Below are 23038 nucleotides of genomic sequence, written 5' to 3' on the forward strand. Positions count from 1 at the left end.
ATGAGTCCGCACAAAGACGAAAAGCTTCAGCTTTGTTCACACAACGTGCTCAATTTCGAACTTTTTAATATTTAACGAATTTTGAGCTATGTAATTTGAATTGCTTGACTTTACTCTCTGTATTTTGTATTGTTTCTCCTCCTTCATCATGTTTAGCCCACTTGATGAATTCGTAAAGTCCGAAATCTGTGAGTTTTAATACGAATCTGCTATCGATAGTACAGTTGGATGAGCTCAGACGCCCATGGATACCCAAGACGCTACCATGGAGGTAGTGGAGACCCTGGAACAAATTTGAGATATACACAAAGGTATGAAAGCATAAAGCATAAAGTGAATATGCCCCCTCTGGCCCCACTCAAACCTGGTTTCAAAAATGTTAGATAGTTGTAACTATACAGTTACTTAATCAAGTGGAATCAATTGACCAAACTGGGAACTGCTGCGGCCAGAGTGGGACCAAATAGTGTTGGGACGCAGGTATCAATTCAATTCTACTTGAGTAAATACAGTATAAATTGTTTGGTAAATATCTACACCTTTTTTTTGTATTGTAATGGCCGCCCACATTATCTTTAGTCCTCGAAATGTTGCATTGCCGATTTGTCGGTATTACTTTCAGCAATAAGCATGAGAAAATATTACCTTCGCCATATCAATCATCAGTGAGTGCTTGAATGATGTGTCCAGCTTGAAGGAGTCATTTTGAAGAACATCCTTTTGACGAGAAAATGTTATGAAAATGATTTTGTAAAAAAAAATGTTAGAAAAATAAGACGATTAAAAGACGTGCAACATCGGTGCTTTCTTGCAACAAATTAGGCGCGAAGAGAGCCAAACATATGATTAAACATTACATCACATAAACTGGACAAAATGCGCGATAAACGCATGCAATTTTTTATAATGCAATAGTCAAATATAACCTTACATTTGGTCCATAACATTTGTATTTGCATAACACGGGAGGGATGATTACAGGGACCACCCCTCGTCGAATACTGGGAAGATTGATCCCCATCCCTATATTTACGTCCATGTGCAGTATATTGAAGATATCCAGTATGCTCTGCATTTAAAGGAGTATTTCGTGATCCTAGCATCCTCTATTTATGTCATTTTCATTAGATATCTACGAAAAAAACCTATTCCCTAAATTTCAGTTGATTCCGATTTTGCGTTCGCGAGTTATGCATGATTATGTGTATTACACTGTTCCATAGACAATGCGTTGTAATTTCGTTCTGGTGCACCAGAACGAAATTCAAATTTCACGATATCTTTGCTAAACGAATTAATCTGCAAGAAATATTTTGTACATAAACATTATGTAGCCAGAGGTTTCCAGTGATATAAAAATCTCAACTTTTTTTTGAGAAAAGTGGGGGATGAGGCTTGGGATCACGAACTGCCCTTTTAAGTAAAACACGTAATGTAATTGCTTCTGAACACTCACCTGTAAGCTTCCTTTTGGACAATATTCTGTCAATGTAGAAACGTTTGGCGGATCTACGCATGCGCCAATAAACCGAGTAATGTTTGCATGTTCTACTGTACGCATCTGTATGAAAAAGAAAAGTTTAAAAAATGGGTATCGTCGTATACACTAGTCCTACATTATTGTGGTTCTAATTGTTGAAACCTTGTCCACCTGAGCCAAATTTTATAACACAAACTATGAAGGAAGAGGGAGGGGTTTGTTATTTATATGGGTCTCCTTTATCCAGTGATACCAAAATAATAAGCAACATACAACTGTTAGGTCGCTATGACGTCATAAAGTGAGCGCGTCCTCGTAAAATTAGGACATTCTAACATACACAATTCTAAATGACTTGTTGAAAGCTCGAGCAAACGGACATAAAAATTGAGAGACCCAGTGAACACAAATCGTTTTAAAAACGTTTTAAACAGGTTATGTTTTGGGTTTTAGGTTTTGGTAAAAAACATTTTAACAACATTAATGATGTCCAAAACGTTTTGTGTTTGCTGAGGTGTGAACAAATGAGGACTTGGTGGAACATAAGTATGCTATACGTAAAATTCATTTTAGGCTAAAATCCCATGAACATCCCTTGAGTTACCGCTGAAATTTAGAAAACGTCTATTTTAATCTAACTACCATGAGCAAAATCACAGATTTGACTGTAGAAACTTATGGTGGGCTTCACCTCCCTCCATAATATCAGCGAGTAAGGTGGTAGGGTGACATTTTTATCACTACAATGTGCACACATGATGGAGCTACGATTACTTCAAGTCATATGGGTGCGTTTTAGTGTGCCGGAAGAAAAACCTTGAGGTATTTCTCCTTCGTAAGGTAAGGGTTTAATCTTTGATAGAATTTAAAGAGTGACTCTTTTCTACTTTCTATCTAATATTTTTAATCGACAAAGGATCGAATAAAAACAAGAAAATCAAAGAATGAACCAATGAGAGATTATATGAATCTTTGTGATTTGATCACGCAAGCCAGTGAGACGCCTGTTTTTCTTCTTCCGTTATATGGCCAGAATTATTGTTCGTGTTTTCTTACGGTGCTTTTCAGCAATGAAATTGCAACATTTAGAAAGCTAACATTTTATTATTATCATGATGATGTAATTATTCTTAATAATTTTATTTGATTCGAGATGTTGATATTTGTTGTGACGATAATTTGCATAATTGATTATAGTGCCACAAGTCATGGTACACGTGCATCGAGTGCACGCCGTATTATCCTTGCATCAATTGCACGCCGTGGAGAAATGTATTTTCCATGTTTAGATAATTATTGTCACTTCTTGTTGACTCTCCGAACCGTGCGGACGCAACCATCTAGTCTCCTGATGTTATGCTTAGGTCTTTTGTTTATGACGACGAGTTTACTGTTTGTCATAACGAGCGCGGGTATCAAATTCAATTATGCTGCAATATATCTCTGGTAAGGTTTATTATCACAAACATTTATTATTGTGATCTGTGTGTCTGACGATGTAAAATCACAATAAATTTTATTTACGTAATTCTGTTTCATCTGGTTCATTTCGTGCTAGCCATTCCTTTTCCCGTTCATTATTCATTCCCCCTTTTTTGGGACTACAAACGTTATCTCTCTCTGCCTTCCCTTTGAATAATTCCCTAGGTTAGCAACATAACATATTATGATGATCACAAAGGGGGTGGACCTTGCACATCACGATTCAATATTGATATTTGAATATCATATTCTTTCACAACATCTTTTCTGGTCCTCTAGCGCTATCGGTGCCCGAAGAGGTACCGATGACACTTTTTATCGTACCCTGAACATTGTACAGTAAATTTCTTTTTTTATGCGACTGTTATTATTAATGATGTCAAGAGTCATCGGTACCTAACCGGGCACCGATAGTTCTATTGGACCAAATTCGATATGGTGCCTTAGGAATATCTTATTTGTTTTCGCACAAAGAGACACATATTATACCACAAAGCTCATGGTGTTTACAAATCAAGTTATTCATTCATTAGTTTTGGTATGATACTTACACTTCTTATTTCCTTAAGGACAGGATTCGACAATTCGACTCTTGATATTGCTAAGTTTTTCACAACAACAGTTCGTCCCTGTGATTTAAAAAGAAATCACAGATAAGTTTCTTGAAGGAGACAATAATGAACAACAGCAAATGTAATAAGTTTCCAAGGATGTTAGGCCCTATTTACCTCTATATTGGCGAGTTTTGCAAAGATCTGGTGATGTTTTACTTCCATACTTGTGGACAAACCCTGCAAAAATTCAAACAAAACAATGAATACAAATTTTTGTGCATAACAAAAGAAAAAACATCAGTGTGACGTCTATCCTTGATCAATTTTAGATGTCACGAACAGAGAAACGAAAGGGGAGAAAAAGAGAGAAAAAAGCTGAAATTGCGCGTAATTGAATAGGCCCGCACAGTCCTGCCGATCGCAAGTAGCCTGTGATTATTTTAGGCAGCGCTTGAAATAAGGCGCGCCCTCAAAGTTCCATAGTTACCAGCGACAAAGACCTCCTAGATGAAGCATTTGATTTCGTAGTATCTAGGAATACTAAATCATCGTAGCGTATTTTCCAAGAGATATTGGCAGCTTCAGCATCATGACGTATTTTCCTGTAAAATAAATATTACGCATTTACTCTGCAGCCTAGGTAAACCACAAGTATATTAAGGTGCTACAGAAGTGAGGGGTTTGTTGCAAATTGGGTGCTTGATGATAATTCTAGTGCAATTGACCGCAACCAATTATGGTAGTATCAAAGGGGCGTCTACTTCTCATTGTCTAATTGAAATTCTTGATGTTTTTTTCAAAGGTACAGACAAAGGAGGAACTGTAGGAACCCTAGTTGTGACGGACTTCTCCAAGGCATTTGATTGCATCGACCATACTTTAGCTATACAGAGACTCTACGAGCTTGGTGTCAGAAGCGAGTTACTGCCGTGGATTATAAACTTCCTCACAGCTCGTCGTCAACGGGTGCAGTACCACTCTGCCCTGTCAGAATGGGAAACTCTCTCATGTGGTGTCCCATAAGGCACTAAGCTGGGCCCCATCACATTTCTTGGTGTAATCAACAATGCTTCTGAGGAGTCTCTGACTAAAAGCTTTAAATATGTCGATGATCTCACCCTTGGAGAGGTTCGTCCTGCTAAACAAGTCAGCCAGATTGGACCTGATGTTTAGGTCTTGGATGCTTGGGCAAAAGACAATCATCTCAAGCTCAATCCGAGTAAGTGCAAGGTGATGCAGGTTTGTTTCATGAGGGAACCACCCGCCCCTGCTAGTCTCCGCATTGCTGGGATTGACCTTGAGGTGGTGTCTGAGACTAAGCTCCTGGGCCTGACTGTCCAGTCCAATCTTGGCTGGCAGTCTCAGGTTAACAATATGGTATCAAAAAGTAGTCGAAGGTTGTACATGCTCTCACGTCTCAAACGCTTTGGTGTTCCAACTGGTGACCTAGTCTCTGTTTATATTGGTTATGTTCGCCCAACATGCGAATATGCAGCCCCTGTCTGGCATGGTAGTATTACCAACGACCAGGCACATCAATTAGAGCGCATCCAAAAGAGGGCTTGCCGCATTATCCTTGGTGCTAATTACTCATCCTACACAGATTCCCTTGACCAGTTGGAACTCCAAACTTTGAATGATAGAAGACTACATCTCTGATGTACACAGTTTGCTCAAAAATGTGTTGAATCTGATAGGTACTCAGAATGGTTTCCACACAATATGAGGACCCACAATGACCCTTAGACAGTGCAATAAGTATCATGTCCCAGAACCAAAACAAAAAGATATGGGAACAGCCCAATACCCTATCTCACTAATCTACTTAATTAGTGCATCTCATCATGTTCATATTCAGATGGTGTGTTTAACTATGATTTTATGACTGCATTTTTATCTTGATGTATTGAATTTGTCCCATATAATTTGGCTGGTCCAAATATTTATGTGCAATATTTTGTTATGTTATTTATTAATTACTGTTTTATTAAATTAAATTCTTTAGTGCATCTGTGGTGTGTGTGTGTGTGGGTGGGGGGGGGGTGTGGGGGGGGGGGGGGGGGGGGGGGGGGTGTATATGGAGGGTTGATAGTTCGGGTGTGAGTGTTTGTAAGGGGTGTGTGTATGTAAGGTGTGTGTGGAGAAGATGTAGGGGTGTGTGAGCTGTGTGACTGAGATTTTTGAGTAATTTAATGGTGTTTTCATGTATATTTTATATGTTTTTTTTATGTCTTTTAATGTAAACATTGCAAATGTAATATTTCATGTAATTTGGCCTACGGGCCACGAATTTGAAATAAATTTAATCTGAATCTGAATCTGAAGTGTATTTCGTGATCCTAGCATCCTCTTTTTATGACAGTTTTTCAGTAGATGTCCACGAAAAAGGCTTATTCCCAAAATTTCAATTCATTCAGATTTTGCGTTTGGGAGTTATGCATGATTGTATACTCTGCTCCATTGGCCAATTTAGCCAATTTGGCGATATTTTTGCAAAACGAATTAATCTGCAAATGTTTTTGTACATAGACATTATGTAGCCAGATGGCATTCTAATCTCACCTTGTTTTGATTAAAAGTGGAGGGATGAGGTTATGGATCACGAAATGCCCCTTTAAAAGGTGTGTTTAAATCTTAAGGATGTTAGAAAAATGTTTACATCCACGCACCCTATATCTCTAAAACATCCTGCACCTGACCCTCATCACATACACCTCACACATAGGCAACGTCAAAATATATACTTTAATATGCTTGACGTAATAATAGCAAAGAAGATTTTTACAGCATCCCAGAATACACCATGTGCTGCACAGCGTCAACAACAGGTAAATTATTATTTTTCCATGCAGCGAATCACGTGGAATTGTAATAAGACCATCAAGTCACGGCCACTTAAGGATACGATACATGATTTACCGACAAGTGACTCATTTCGGAATGCGATCATGAATTTTGAAGGAAAAAAAAAGTTTCCACAGGCTTCGTTGGGACTCGAACCAGCGATTTTAAACTTCCTTCGATTACGCGTCTAGCGCTTTACCGCTCGGCCACCGTGGCAGTTGAACGGATGAGTGTAATGATAAAAGATAAATCTCATAATGCCATGTTTAGCCTTTTGTTTACTAAAAAAAGACGGGTTTTGTAAAGATAGATTAGCCGTTTTATGCATAAATAGCACGAACGTTTGGGAAAGGTTTCAAACAAATAATAAAGACACTGATGTGATGATGAAATTGCGTAAGTCGGGAATTATCTGCATCGCAATGTTTTGTTTTGGTTTTAGGAATTTGACCTTAAAATTTACGACTTCATGACATTATCATTCGAAATCAACAAAAGATATTTCAACACTATATGTCCTCATTCTTTCTCTAGAATGTTTTGTACATGTATGTGAAATAGCTTCAGCAATGGTTCGCTGCATACTGGTAAAAATAGCTTTGACCTAAAATAGGGCGAGAGGTACCATATTTACGGATTCAGGCTAATTTTAAAATTGATATAAAACGTTTGTTTTTTGATGGATTACTAAAATTAATTTTTGTCGTATAAAGAAATTGTATCTGGCGTGAATTACACTACAGTTTTTATTCCTAGGGCTCTTTGACTTCTTCAAATAATTTTTTAATGATAGAGTGAATCCCTGGCCCTCTATAATTACGCACAAAAGATCGAGTCCCCTTAATTTAGGTCTATATTACGTTGGTGAGCGACGGGCGATTGGTATTTCACCAATAAGGTAGCTCGCTTAAAATTCCGAACGCAAGAAAAGAAGTGACGCTGTGTGCTGTACATGTCATTGTATGTGAAATTTGTGCAAATAATCAATTTTGAACTCTAATGGATGTGTTCATCTACACCACATTTCGCCATACTGCATTTTAGAAACGCTTGCTGTTAGAATAAGAAAAATTTTAATTGTAATTATTGCACAGGTCACGGCAACCCTGTGACCTTTCCGGAAAAAAAAGCCGAGTGGCAGGTTTTTCAAATAAATATTTTCTGTGTAGAAACTGTACCATCAGATAGGTAATGGAATATATGAATATTAACTGTACATCTATCATAACAATTTTTGATAACAACTTGCGTCACAATTGATCTAGTATAGAAGGTAGATAATTTATTTCAATCTTATATACGCTTTTTTGGAATTAAGTGAAAATTAATTCTGTAAAACTGCAATTTTTAATGTAATTTTCACATTAGACCCAACATAAGATTACCGTTTTGTTGTTATGATAATCTAATCTTTTGATTTCGTAAATAAAATTAGGGGTCTAATGTGGATTTAGGATGCAAACTGGAACAATCCAATGCCTTGTCAAAAGCATTTGCTTCAAAATGGAGTTTGGATGCACTTCGTAATACAACTTCCGCTATTTGCGGGAAACCACCTGCACAGCAGAGCACGTGGCCGCCATATCAAAATCGATTTTATGTATATGTAGGCCTATTCATAGGACCCTCGTATTAATTGTCGTGGTAATGGTATAAATAATGGTAGCTTTATTATAATACACATTAATATTTTAAGCAGATAAAATTTTCACGATGACACTATCAAGTCCTTCGTGGTCGAGCGGTCTAAGGCGCTGGTCATATAGTATACGTGATAGCGGTGCAGTGCAGCGTGGGTTCGAGCCCCGCCTCTGCCTAATTAAATTTCCTTCTTTTTTAAATTTCATATTATGTTAGGGAAATGTGGCTGGGAGAATGTATGTATGGCGAAGAGTGGTGTGGTGTTCATCTATCATCTACCTTTTTGTTATGATATAATAGCCTTCCGAAATTCACGGTCGCGGTTTACATATATCAGTGAACATCAAAAGAGAAGCTAGGTTGATCTCCGTGTCAAAAATGATTGGTTCTCATTTTTTATTTTAAATTTTATAACACTATTTTGTCTTACTTTCAAAGCTATTAATTTTTGAACTTGCAATGAGTAGATGAGGCCCCCAGCTACCCGTAAATACCATCCAAACCAAAGGAGCCCCAGTGATATTGTTGCTGTTAAGCACTCCTTCATGTACATATGGAAACTTGTGTGCATATATGCATCAGGAACCATTTGTAGGGTCTTTTGCAAAGGCATATTGCATTGTGGTGATGTTGCGATAATCTTCTTGTAATAATAGCCTGATTGCCTTATATTTGGTTTGGCGGGAAACTATCAGTGCTCCGAATTTCAAGGAAATGGTCTCAAATTGATCGTCATGTAAAATGAACTCAAATAAGGAATAGCGTAAACATTGGACATTTCTGGTAAACAAATCATAACAAAAGATGTCTTAACTCAAACCTTGCCTCAATATGGTATGATGGAATATTTTTGTTCAAAATTAAGGTTGCAGTCAATTTTCTTTTGAAATTATGGCTACTTTAATATTCGACATTTTGGGGTGAAAATTGGGGAAAAAAGTCTCAAAAACTAATTTTCAACCAAAATATCCCAATCCACGTCACTTTTCAGAATTTCCAGGCAGGTTATTACAGAGAGTAGACTCTGACGATTAATTCTAATTTCTAACCCGGTTGGTACCTTTGTCCAAAACTGTTGCACGGGACGCTGTGTAGGCATAAAACGGCCTTTCTACTAGATAGTATTATTGCAAAGGCGACGAGTGATGCATTTCAAAATTCGCGATTGCGCATTGGTTTTCAAAAGCGGTGCACCTCAATCGCTCCGCGATCGAGTATAAATTCAACTTTAACCCCGATACTAGTATTATAGTCCATCATATGCCTTCCTCGATACAGTATAAAAGTAAAATCAAATGTTATGATTTTCTTTCTGAAAATCTATACTTCTATATACCGCAAAATCTCGATAGTTAGCATATGTTGCAGGTTAACTTGTTCATAACTACGTGTATCGAAGATTTGCTCAAACTCCTTTACACTTTTGTGGATGGGGCTCTTCATGTTTGCATGTTTTAAAAGCGCTCGATAGTAAGCATATATGCTAACTATCGAGTTTTTACGGTATTTGTAATCATTACATTTAGAGATACAATAAAATACAATATCTAAGTTACTGCCTCGAGGAAGGCATGCAGACTATATTTTTTTATTTTATGTTTAAACATGGTGATAATAATAAACTCTAATATTGCATGTTTTCTTGGAAATTTAACCAAATAAATTCGATTAAGTGACATGATAATGCATTAGAGTAAATAAAGATCGAGGCATTTATGACAGTTATTGATAAATGACATATTATTATTATTGTTATTGATAAATAAAGATAAATAAAAATTGAAACATTTATGACATTTATTGATAAATGACATATAAAGCATGCAATAAAAAAACATATTTTCACATTGATTACCTGTATATCAAAGGTGTAGCGAGAATAATAACTGCCAAAATACAAGCCACAATAATCCCTATAATGACAAGTGTCGACAATTCGTCTAAAATCAAATCAAAAAAAAAATTATCAATTTTGAGCTCGAAGTAAAACATTGATTCAGGGACGCACAACCGAGGTCTACTCTGTAATATTGAAATTTTCACTAATAATAGTAATTGACTATTGACTTCACATTTTTTTATGATCACGCCGGTTCCTTTAACCAAACACTTCATTATGAAAAATAGTTCAATACCATTAAACGAAGCTGCATGTTGTTTGGGTTTTTAAACACGCATCTATTATTTTGACTCCCAGAATAAAGTCAATACCATTAACATGATTAAACGAAGCTGCATGCTGTTTGGGTGGTTAAACACGCATCTATTATTTTGACTCCCAGAATAAAATCAAATTACGAGCCTCAGTCTGCTCCGTTCGAACGTGTTATTTATCGATTTCACAGTCTGTCATTATTAAACTTAAATTGCAACAGAGAAGAAATTTCAGCATTCGACACAAATGTGTCATAATACCGAAAATTTCGAAGTTTTGCGTACATTTCTGCTAGGCAGTGTACATTACTGCTATTGCAGTGTAATGCAGTGTATATTCACTGTCGAAGCGACGTAATAATCGGATTAACTACCATAGCAATAGGGTAAAACAATTTTTGAATGTATCGCGCTGCACTAGAAATAGGGTGTACTCATCACATAATCTTACAGGTGCGAGTGATCAGCTTGATATGGCTCAATGCAGAGGTACCGCTTGAACGTACCAGTGCAGCACGGTATATTCACAAATTGTTTTACCCTATTGCTATGGTAGTTAATCCGATTATTACGTCACTAGGACGGCGAATAATGCACACAAAACCGCCTAGCCAATGTATTGTAATTTGCACCGACGGTAATCAATTTCCATACGGGTCCGGTGTAGAATGTAGTTTTACATACAAATTCACCCAAAACAGTCGATAATGGCCTAATGGTACCAATATTCGCTTCTTCATAAATGCAATTTTTCAGGAAAAAGCAGCTGTGAGTATAATACCTTTTATTTTGCATTCGGGATTGTCATTATCAAATCCACAAAACGGCTCATCTAAAGGTGGTTCCGTGCGTCCATCAGGCCATACTACATCCTGAATGACTTCATACGTGTTGGAAGCGCCATAAAAATTGGCAACCACCTGAAAACAAGTTTTAATGTGAGTATATGAAATGGAGAGTTAAGGCTATTATTGAAGACAGAATTAAAAAGACTAGTTTGCGTCTGACGTCAGGGCCAAGGCGCGGTGTGATTGATTGCTAACCTGCGCAGTACGGCATTTTTGGTCTGGTTGACAGGACGTCACACGCAAACTAGTCTTTTTAATTTGGTCTTCAATTATAGCCTCATAAAACGACACATATCGCAAGAATCACAATACATTAAACAATTTTTGAAAGTGCATTGTCTTGCATTCCGTACACATTTTTTTTAGTTGAACGAATATGACTATACACAGTTTTAAAAGAATCAAATAATAATTGGTTTGCTGTGATATATTCTTGTTGCTTGTCCCTGAAGAAGGGCAGTTTATCTACTCGAAACGTTGGTTGTATTAACTTTTGTCTACTTATCCCTGTGGTTTTATAAAAAATTATACAATAGCAATTTTTTTTTAGACAAAAATAAAAGAGATCATGGCAACAATGTTATATGCAGTGGAACCAATAACATGTTGGCTAACTTAAATTGGTTTCTTTACGAGCTCGTTATCAAAAGCTATGCTCAATTAATCGTCCAGAAAACGAGTTGGGCTACTTTTGAACTTTTCCGCACAGATCAAGGTTGTTTTGCGTATTTCAAAGATTTCAGAACAAAAGCAAAGGTCTTTGATGTATTTCTTTCAGTTAATTGACATTAGCAAATAAATAATATGATATTTATTTCAAATGTACAAATTAAAATTGTTTGAAATTACCCATCTTAAGAGCACCGACCTAACGGTTCATGATTCTACTCAATTCAACCACTTTTGCTACACAAAGACACGAAACCGACCCAAGCTGTTTTAGGACTTCTTTACATAATTGGTCATATATTCTTGTAGACCACAGATTTTATTGAAACAAAGCTTATGTAGTAGCTTAAGAAATTATGTTGACGACCAAATAAAATTCGGTACAATTTATAAGTGACATGTTTGTCTGATACTGTTTTCCAAATTGTATACATTTTTGTTACAACCAGGCGGCGAGTGGCATGATAAGGCCGGCAACTTGTAAAACCGCCCGGCCGTATGGCATTTTCCATAATTATACTCGGTTAGTTTTGCGGGGTTCATTATCGAACCCCAACGGTTTTAGCTTGTATTTATATTATTAATTAACATAGGCCTATTTGTTTTTGATATTTCAAGCATTTTAAAATTTTAAAATAATCCCATTCAATTACACGGTTGACGATGGAAATTTACTGAATTTAGAGAATGCACGTCATTCACCACCTGGTTACAACCTGTATTTTTACCTTTACCATGTTTACCTGTGTTAGCGCGCACAATGCATTAGTTATGATCATTTTTTGTCTTTCTCTTGTTCCCAAATCAAGTTGGTATACCTGGCTCAAATCTTTCTGATTATAATTCAAGTAACTTACCATAAGTATGCCTTTTTCAACATCTACCATATTCCACATCGAATAGTCCCCATCCCTATCACCGTTGTCGTCAATGGTTAGGGTGCCAGAAATTCCTTGATTGTGGTGATGATAACACATAGTTGGAATCAGAACTATACCTTTTAGATTAGGCGCTAACACCGGGTGCATTTCACCCCTGTACAATTTTGATTTTAACCTTTGACCTATTTTGACCTATATCTCATTAAATGGGCATTCTAGAGATGACCATTGACTGTTTTACTACTTGGGACTTGTGATATTTCATAACTTACATAAAGCATTTCGTATGCCTGCTGCGCTAATGGCCTAAGTCATTTGTTTAATTTTGAGAACAAAGTACAAATGGTTCAAGCATGATAGTTATTCACCAATCTTTACACAAGAACAAATGATACTGATACACATAGGCATAGATCCCGCGGGATGGGGGATAAATCCCCCCCCCAATATTTTGTCAGGGGGATGGTCCATACAATCATCCCCCCATGTTGACGCCTCTATGTGGGTTTCTGACCAAATTTTCATATTTGGACATTTTAGCACCAATAGTGCAAATTTTTGCGCGTTTCGGGCGATTTTATTCCACGCTTGCACCATATTTCAACAGTTTAGCTTCAAAATGGCAACATTTTTCGCATTTGTACCATTTGTAACTTATTCTTTCGCCAAAAGGTGCTGCTTTCACCACACTTCAAGAACTATTTTCCAACCCCATCCCCCATGTAAAAAAAGAAATCTACGACACTGATGATACAAATGAAAGGGAATAATCGGAAATAATTAGGGTGATTACGTTACTGGTGTATGCTCGAACCACATTTTGTTCTTTGTTTTCAAAATGACAACAAATTACTTAAATTAGCGTAGCAGGCTGACGATTTTAAATTAAAATCCCTTTGTGTGCCTACGACCTCGATAACTTAATTTGCTCATCAAGGGTGCCTTTTTGGCACTCTGAGAATAATATCCCCGATTGTGCAAAAATATATTAGTACATAACTCCACGTATGTACGGTCATTTCCCTCGCCCATCTGTACCTTGTGCTGTTGTGCCCCAGTTAAAGCAATTTCTATATAGGGGCCTATTGTCTCTCACTGATTTTGATTAAGTTTAATGTTTATAGGCTTCTAATACAATTATGAAAGAGGTTTTAAAAGCCTCTTTCATAATTAATTTAACCAAAAGTCACTAACTTTGAATTTTCGATGTGTGATACATATCCTCATCAGAAGAAGTCCTAAGATATTGTGATGGACTTGCCCTTCTGATGAGGATGTGTGTCACATATCGAAAATTCAAGGTTAGTGAATTTTAGTGCATGCTGAAAGTCAGTTTAAACTTTGTATTTATGAATATTATCAATCATCCAGGTAGATTAAATAGTTGACTAAATTATAATTCTATTCAACTGGACTTACTATTTATGATGGCTACGGTATCACGTCATATCCATGACGCATCATCAGGCCGACTGATCTTGAATTGGCTCTGTATTCTTGACGTGTGACGTCACTTCTACCATCGTGACGTCACAGGTCAAGAATACAGAGCCAATTCAAGACCAGTCGGCCTGATGATGCGTCATGGATATGACGTGATACCGTAGCCATCATAATTAGTAAGTCCAGTTGAATAGAATTATAATTTAGTCAACCAGTTTAAACTTTGTTTATCACCAGCACGTATGAACTTACATTCTTTCATAATTGTATTAGAAGCCTATAAATTTACCTATAAGTTTCTGGAGATATAATGAAAATAGAACATCACTTTTCAGTGGTTTGCCAAAATACATGAAATAAGCAAAAAATGGCATTGACTTTACATGCAAAAGTTCAGTCCGGTAACATCCCCTAAACTTTATTCCTGATAAAATTTTCAGAATCACCCTATTCACTTGTCAAACTTTTTTGACCTACCTTCAAAAGATCTACCCCACATTTTCTTGGTGAGAGCCAATCCATCTGAGACATTACCGTTTTCTGCTAATGTTTCATTTATTGCCAGTGAGTACAAGATAATGGAATCATGTGTTGCTGCTTGCAGATAGGCAAACTGCAAATAACGCATCATTATCTTTAGTGACACAAAGCTAAATTAAATTACTCAAATTTCTTAACCTGTTTCTAACCATTAGAGAATGAATTTGGAGAAAACCTTCTGATAATTACAAACACTCGCTGAGCAGCAAGACCTTCCCTCTAAGCTTTTAATCCGATAAGCTGATTATCTATTTGTTTTCATGAATTGGAAGACATTCTTTGATGTATTACTGAGCTCAATCATCTGAAATTACTGGAGCGTAAGCCACCCAGGCTGGTGGCTCAGCACAGTATTTTATTAACAGAAGGTTTTCTCCAAATTCGTTTCCTAATGTATCTTTAAGGCGAGTCGAATGGGAGAGTTCAAATGTTGTTAGTAAAGATGACACTCACACCGAAATGAATGGGTTCTATAGGATACTAAGATACCAAGGCTACTAAGATACTACAAGATACTAAGGAGGAGAAATTTTGTATATTTTCGGCCTTAACTCAAGAATCCTATGGAAATAAAAATACAATTATTGGCTTTTTTGACTAATTTTCAATAGAGGCCTTGCATGTGACGTATCATCCCGTAAATATGGCGGACTACTCAAATGCATTCAACAAAAGCATGATTGCAATCTACCGTGACAGTTCGTCTCACACACATAACCCTGCACTACGATCATATAGGTTGATGACAACATTTGATTGAATGAACTGCACTCCGCCATAACTACGGTGAAGGACACCGGCTCAAATCCTTTGTTTGGAGCCAATCGATAATTTCATGCAGGGCCTCTATAAAATCAGTAAGTATATTAAAGTACTCGAATGTAAATGCACAAGTGCTGGTGATAAACAATTTCTAAAAGTTTAAACTGACTTTCGCAAAACAAATTCAACTAACCTGATGAAGATGTGTATCACACATCGAAATCCAAGGTTAGTTGAATTTGTTGTGCGAAAGTCAGTTTAAACTTTTAGAAATTGTTTATCACCAGCACTTATGAACTTATTTGTGGTACGGAAAGTCAACTTAAATTTTTACTAATAAATTAATTAAGCAAGCAGGAAAGCAAGTAAGCTTAAAAGTAAGTAAGTTAGCAAACAAACAATTAAGTAAGTAAATAATTAAAATTAAGTAGTACTCTTACACTTTCCCCAGGTGGACGGGTAAAGTTGAAGTCTTGTTGCTGACGAAGATCATGCGCCTTTATGAATTCCCTGAATTTGTCGTTATCCAGTTGATACAGCATGAAGATTAACAATGCTTGATAGGCAAATTTGGCATCTTCGTCTCGGGCATCGTTCTTAAAATTAAATAAATACAAATCAGTGACTGTCATATTAGCCCGGTCCCCGCACTCCGTGCATCCGCGGGTATTCATGCTCGTCGAAAATTTCGCGAAATAAGGGGTGTTTTCAGATGAAGAAACGCGATTCGCGAAACACACACGTGTTCGCGAAATTAAAAAAAAAGGGTATTTTCATCAAGTAGCCTACGCGTTTTTGCCAGAAAAGGGCATTTTAGAAATATCGTTCGTGTTTGAGCGAAAATAGGGGTATTTTCAAAGGGCAAATAATTCGCGAAATCGCTAAAAAAAGGGGTGATTTTCCCCTAAAAACTTCGCGAAATGAGATGCAAAAGGGGGTGTTTTTAAAGTTCACCGACAAACATGAATACCCGCGGATGCACGGAGTGCGGGGACCGGGCATATTAGCAGTAGCGTAGCCGGGGGCAAGGGGGGGGGGCAGCTGCCCCTGTGAAAAGTCTTGGCCCCCTGTTGCCCCACCTCCTGTGGGATGCTGGCCCCCTGACATAGCCCATTTTCGTCAAAGTTTTTCCCCCTGGAAACCTGTCTCGCCCCCTAAAAAAGTCCTGGCTACGCCACTGCATTATTAAAGATTCCAAAAAATATTGGTCGCTGCTCTACGAGGTTATCATTCGGTAAGTTTATAGTTCGAATTCAAAGAAACTTGTGTTGTTTTATATGCGCGGTAAATCTTGCTTTTAAATCATTGATTTAAATCACTTTTAAATGCGTTTAAAAGTGATGAAACTGCGTTGAAAAGTAACGTTGTTTGCTAATCACGTTGTTTCCTAATTTTCTCTTTGTGTTTTTTTAAACCGTGTGAATGTTTATATGATTGTAACGTAAGATATTAGCATCAAATTGTAATATTATTATTATATGATAACGTTGATGGTTAAATCATTTCTTTGTACAGTGCTTGAACTTTTTGATAAGGCGCTTTATAAGCGTCATTTTATGTGTTTTTGTATTTAACCGGGCATTGAAATACCTGTTGCCAATTGTCGTCTCCAAAGATACGTTTGTTGTCAAAAGGCTGAACGCTAAGAAATTGATACTCCCCATTAATAAGTTGCAGATCCAAGGCTGCCAGCATTAGTTGACGTACCACGGTTCCATGTACAGACAGAATGATTACTGTAAAAAAGTTCATGGGATATTACCCAGGTGTGGAGCACATAGGGATTTGTTTATCACCGGGGTTTATCATTCGTTTCTTCTTTTTGTTAACTCTATACACACTTGACTTCGTGGGGGTAAATGGTTAGTCATTGTCTACTTAGTGTTCCCAAATTTAGGGTTAAGGATCATAATGTACCTTCAAATGCCTCTTCTGCAACAACAAACATCGCCCTGTATAGCTATAGCATTACGGAGAGTACTTAATCGTGGAAACCAATCACACGCTCCGTTACGGAATTATTTATGCTGTCAATTATAAGGTATTAATTTTGATATTGTGTCTAGTTTGTCTTTTATATATATTGACATAGCATTATGATGGATATTATAAGAAACCCTGGGATGTTAATGGTGAGTACACTTTAGTTTGTTTAGTTGAAATGGATTGGACAATTAAACAAAGGAAAAATAGGTAAACAAATCACGAAAGTGCAGTTTACGAAAAGCTATATACCTAATCTGGTGGTATAGGTGACGAGAAATGCTATTTAACATTGCTGTACTGAGTTTGGTCTTGGAAACTTACCTGTGGCTTTAAATTAGGTTGAAGTGAAATAATATCGTTAGTTACAAGTACAAAATATAGGTCAACATTAAAAACAGAAGCATTTTAACCAATTTGTTTTAAGAAATTAGCAACACGTATCCAAAGTTTTTAACGAAATCCGTTGGTAATATAAGCTTACCAAAATGAAGAGAATTACAAAATATATGGTGCTTGAACGTTTAGAGTAAAAAAAATTCAAACACTAGAAAAAAGGGTTTCCCTTTAGCTCAGAATAAAATGATAATTTTTTTTTGAATGAGGCTACCTGCATCAAATTTGAGGACAGATGTTGTCAAAACATTGCGTAGCCTTAAGGGATCTGGAATGAGCGTTTTTGAGACATATCGAATTGCATTCTGAATACGAAGAATGTCTTTCTGATATCAAATAATTTTCATTTTTGAAATTCACGATATAATACAAATTTTATGACAAATTATTCAAATTTGATATTTTTTCACATTTTTGATATAACAGTCCTCGAAGTAAATTTTATAAATCTAATGACATAGTCTTAAAGTGTATGTAGCTGGGAGGAAAAGCCGACGATCAATTGAAAAATTTGACCTTTCATATTGAAGATATGGATTTTTGTCCCTAAAAGACCTAATGTGTTTTGGGGAAAAAAATCCATATCTTCAATACGAAAGGCCAAAATTTTCAATTGATCGTCGGCTTTTCATCCCACCTACATACACTTTAAGTATAAATCATCAGATTTTTAATCATTTGCCATAAAATGTGTATTACATTGTGAATTTCAAAATATCAAAATTATTTGATATCAGAAGGATATTCTTCGTATTCAGAATGCAATTCGATATGTCTGATGTGCTCTAATGTCCCACAATAAATACTGTCCAAACGTTCATACCCACCCCTTAAAACTTTATAACGATTAAAATTGCAACATTGGCTGCCCATTTCTCACTGGTGTAAATAGATTCGCTTTGGAATAAAGTGGTGCCTGGTTCCAGTGTCAGACCTATCCCGCTTTTGAAAGTTAACTCATTTGCTTGAATTTGATTTGATTTTTTGAATGGAGTAAGGGGAAGTCCGAGATTGGTTCACACGCCCGGGTTCACACGATTAGGCACGGAACGACCGTTCCGAAATCATAATTAAAGAACGGGATCTTAAGATTGTAAAAACCTTTGAATACTCGAGAAATATGCAATATTTAAGTAAATGTAAAAATAATGCATGATGGGTAAAACAAAACAGTTTCTATTTCCCCATTGAAATCTCGTTGATGTGTTATATAATAAATATAATGTGTGTTTACGGCGAACTTTGTGACACAAATCACTTTTATCCCCTTATTTTGGCATATTGATTGCGCATAAACTAAAATGCAGCTCTGAAAAATTACGTACATAATATTGTGCCAAGTTTTGTTTATTTTGTGGTTTTATTATTGAATTGTTTACATGTGTCAAATAGCGCGGCCTTTGCGCAATGATCTATTGCAGGCTAATTTCCTAATTCGAGTCTCTTGTACTCTATTATCCATTTAAAGGAGTATTTCGTGATCCTAGCATCCTCTTTTTATGACATTTTCAGTACATATCCACGAAAAAGCCTATTCCCAAAATTTCAGTTGATTCCGATTTTGCGTTTGCGAGTTATGCATGATTATGTGTATTACACTGCTCCATAGACAATGCGTTGTAATTTCGTTCTGGTGCACCAGAACGAAATTCAAATTTCACGATATCTTTGCAAAACGAATTAATCTGCAAGAAATATTTTGTACATAAATATTATGTAGCCAGAGGTTTCCAATGATATAAAAATCTCAACTTTTTTGAGAAAAGTGGGGGATGAGGCTGTGGATCACGAAATGCCCTTTAAGTAATTACTTATACAAATAATGTAACGTAACAAGAAGAAAAGGGAATTGTTAAATGCAACTGAATCGAAATTGGAGTTTGTATTTTTAGTTCATCCATGGGAAACTAATTAATGAAGAGTCCAATTAATGGATTACTATTCATCATCTAAAAAGCTTTTAGCATCAGGATATCGATAAGCTGTAATTGGAAAAACGTATATGTGACCGTAGACGACGAATGAGCCGTAAATTCCTCCCCGGTTAATTTTGTTTTATTTCGTGTTTAGAAAATATATATCATAAGCTTTAAAATGGTACTTCAGTTGACTTCAAACGATATCCAGAAGCGGGGTTATGGTTTGTTGGACTTTGGTCCTTCAACAAAATGGTAGCTTTTTTCGTTTCTACACGTGTCTCTTTTTCCATATTGCTGGTAATAAATATCAAACAGTCATAATTGGCGGTCATTTCAAATCATCCCCAAGTCAATGAGGTTCAGGATTGTCCTTTCATTGTTAATTGTTAGTTATACATAGCTAGACAAAATACAATGCTTTGTAACCCACCACTTGAACAGGATTTAGCCAAAGCAAACAAAGACCGGAGATATTAAGAATTCTATAGACATCTTAGGTAGAAGCTTATTATCCTCATCAACAATAGGATTATTGATTGATTTAAAAGGTGTTTGACTATAAAAATGAGATAGATGTCGCGCCAACTTGAGGTACCGATGAATACGACCTTCATGCACATTTTACACTGTAAATCCGAATACAATTTAGGACATTTACGGCTCATTTGGGCTGTACGATCACATATAATAGATTTCGTTAAAAGTCAAGGATACGAGATATTCCGTGGAGTAGTGTTAAAGGAAGTTCCGGCAATCACAACACCGTGCCTTATATTATATTTTATATTATATTAAGAATGGTCAAAATGGAAAAACGATATTAAATTAAAGATTCTGGTAAAATAAAACAGATTGACAGTACGAATAGCGAGTAGCAATAAGCAATCAAGTGAAATTTAAAAAGACCTTGGGTCACAGAAATCACTAGAGATAAATATCAATTGCCTAATAATACAGTTATCAATGGAAATGCTATTTTGTGCAAGATGTTTTTCATATTCCGAACTCTCGTAGTTAAAACCAATCCATACCGGGGTCTCCTCGTCAGTCCGAACCACCGCTAGTCCGAATTTTTTAGGGTTAGGATTAGAGTTAGGGTTATGTTTAGGGTTAAGGTTATGGTTAGGTTTAGGGTTAGGGTTATGTTTAGGGTTAGCATAAGGTTTATGGTTAGTTTTAGGGTAAGGGTTAGTGTTAGGTAAAAGCTTAAAATTTGGACTAGCGGTGGTTCGGACTGACGGGGTTTCAGACTGACGGGGTGTACCCACAATACCAGATGAAACTAAATAACCAAATATGGCACCTAATTTGACTTAAAACTATTCTTGTTTTAGCGCAATGAAATAGAAAAATGCTCGAAAATGGCAGTGAGCTCTCTAGACGGATGCATGGTTACTCTTTTGAGGGGTGCAAAATTATGAAAACTTTTTGACAGTATAATATAACGGAAGGTTATATTATTATGCTCGTAAACTTTACATTTGTGTGTTCAATAATACGAGACAAATAATTAAACCCCATAAGAACTACCTGCCTATTGGTCAAAAAGAAGTTTTCACTATCAATTGGACCGATCAGCAACATTGTTAGAATAAAATTAGGGTGAACTATTTGCAAAACTCCAATCTGATTTGTGATTAAAATGAAGATATCATGTCGGCCCCCTAATTGACCAATCAGAGGCAATATTAGATCGGCAGGTAATGCTTAGGGGTTTAACATCTTTGTGAATTAGAGCAAGTTCAATTTCAAACGATTAAACGCACACAAAGACCGGGACAAAGACAACTCATCTCCTAATATATCAATTCACACAAAATTAAGTAATACTTACTTCTTCCCCTCTCAATTGCTGCTTGCAAAGTTGTTTTCACCGTTTCTTCATCAAATGAATTCATCATAAAATCACGTATTCTAATACCGTCATTTCCTAATGAATTCAAAAGACTTGGAGTAAGAATAGACCTCCAAAATGCGCGGGTGTTATCCCAAATTATAGAACACTGCTTCCAACCATACTTCCTGAACACAGCTCTCATAAATTGAACCAAGTTAGAAAGTTTATACGAAGTACGCGTCAGTGTTGTGTACCGGGATTTGTTATCCAAAATGCTCGACGTAGAACCACCAGAAAGTAAAGGTATCTGCCAATGCGCACACAAATCAGCAGCAGACTGTGTTTCAGGGCTACACAGAGGACCAACGAATGCCGAAACATGATATTGATAGTATATATCAGCGGCGATACCCGGGGCTCTCATAGTTGGTGCCCCGCAGTTGTTATCACTTTTTCGATAGATGTAAGACATTGAAAAATTCAAATATTCTCCCGTTTGAACTCGACGATTTACTTCATCAAAAGCAATATCAACAGATGGCTTAAAATGCAAGTAGTCTATATCAAATGGCGCATCATTAAGAATAAGACCGACTAAAATTTCGGGTATTTGATTTGATGACACCATTGATGGTGTAAGAACAAACAATACAATTGCGCCCCAAATTTCCATTGTGTGTGATCCGATTCTCTTCTCCGACATATAAAGTAATTATAACAACAAAGAGAATGCTTTCCACTCACAGCAGTGACTTGAACCAATATAACCATTCAATCATGCCTGCAATATGCCCATAGAGGGCACTTGTTTACATACGAGGGGCAGTCAGTATGTTTTAAGAGTGGACTCGTGATGTCATATGTGGATTGTTTTCATGGCATTTCTCAATGATTACATAAACACTGTACCTTTGTCTTTCAAACAACACATGTAAAAATTATATCATACACATGATTACGTAACAGCATTAGCATAAAATCAATATACTAGGGACACTGCCAAATCACACAAAAAGGCGGGCCTTTTAAATTACAACAAAGACACGTGTTTAAAATGTCCGAGAACAGAAAAAGTACAAGGGGCATAAGGCTAGTTTTTTGCAGAAATAAACACTAGGTCCTCAGTTTGCATTTAGTAAAATATGAGACTTGTCATTAAACTGTGGTGGAAATGGGACGTTTGGAAACTTCAACAACTTTATAGGCTTGAATGGAAGCAAAATCATTCTGCAAAAATGGCGTTAATGAAAAAGCAGTTATTACAAATGACATTAATTATCTTCAAAATGAAACATACTAAAATATAATGACTGGTCACGTGTGAGAGCTAGTACTCAGTGCGATGATAACTGGTGCAAATCAAACAATAATCTGCGCATGCGTAGGTAGGATGACCGATACAACATGGTGGAAATGCACGAAAATGGCAAAATTCCATGTAAATAGGGCCTAAAATATTACAAAATTCTATGAAAATTTTATTTTAAATATTTATATGAATTTTTATGGATGATCTCAACCTGAAATGAACAGAAAAGTTTTAAAAATAAATATCTTATTAAAACGATGGCCTCTCTCTCTGTACCACTACTTTTTGTATAAATG

General features: G+C 36.4%; 1 protein-coding gene across 1 annotated transcript in view; it reads right to left on the reverse strand.

Moving 5' to 3' along the window:
* LOC140150606 (atrial natriuretic peptide receptor 1-like) overlaps positions 1–22021 on the reverse strand; it is a 31322-nt gene extending 9301 nt beyond the window's left edge. Inside the window, 13 exon segments of the mRNA XM_072172657.1 lie at positions 115–283; positions 646–717; positions 1457–1561; positions 3514–3591; positions 3691–3731; positions 3982–4118; positions 9857–9941; positions 10937–11075; positions 12530–12624; positions 14474–14609; positions 15739–15894; positions 16889–17034; positions 21431–22021. Of these exon segments, the coding sequence (XP_072028758.1) occupies positions 115–283; positions 646–717; positions 1457–1561; positions 3514–3591; positions 3691–3731; positions 3982–4118; positions 9857–9941; positions 10937–11075; positions 12530–12624; positions 14474–14609; positions 15739–15894; positions 16889–17034; positions 21431–21905 (1834 nt within the window). The 5' untranslated portion in view covers positions 21906–22021.
* Between the last annotated feature and the right edge of the window lie 1017 nt (positions 22022–23038).

Source organism: Amphiura filiformis, chromosome 4, assembly GCF_039555335.1.
Source record: "Amphiura filiformis chromosome 4, Afil_fr2py, whole genome shotgun sequence".
Classification (NCBI taxonomy): Eukaryota; Metazoa; Echinodermata; class Ophiuroidea; order Amphilepidida; family Amphiuridae; genus Amphiura; species Amphiura filiformis.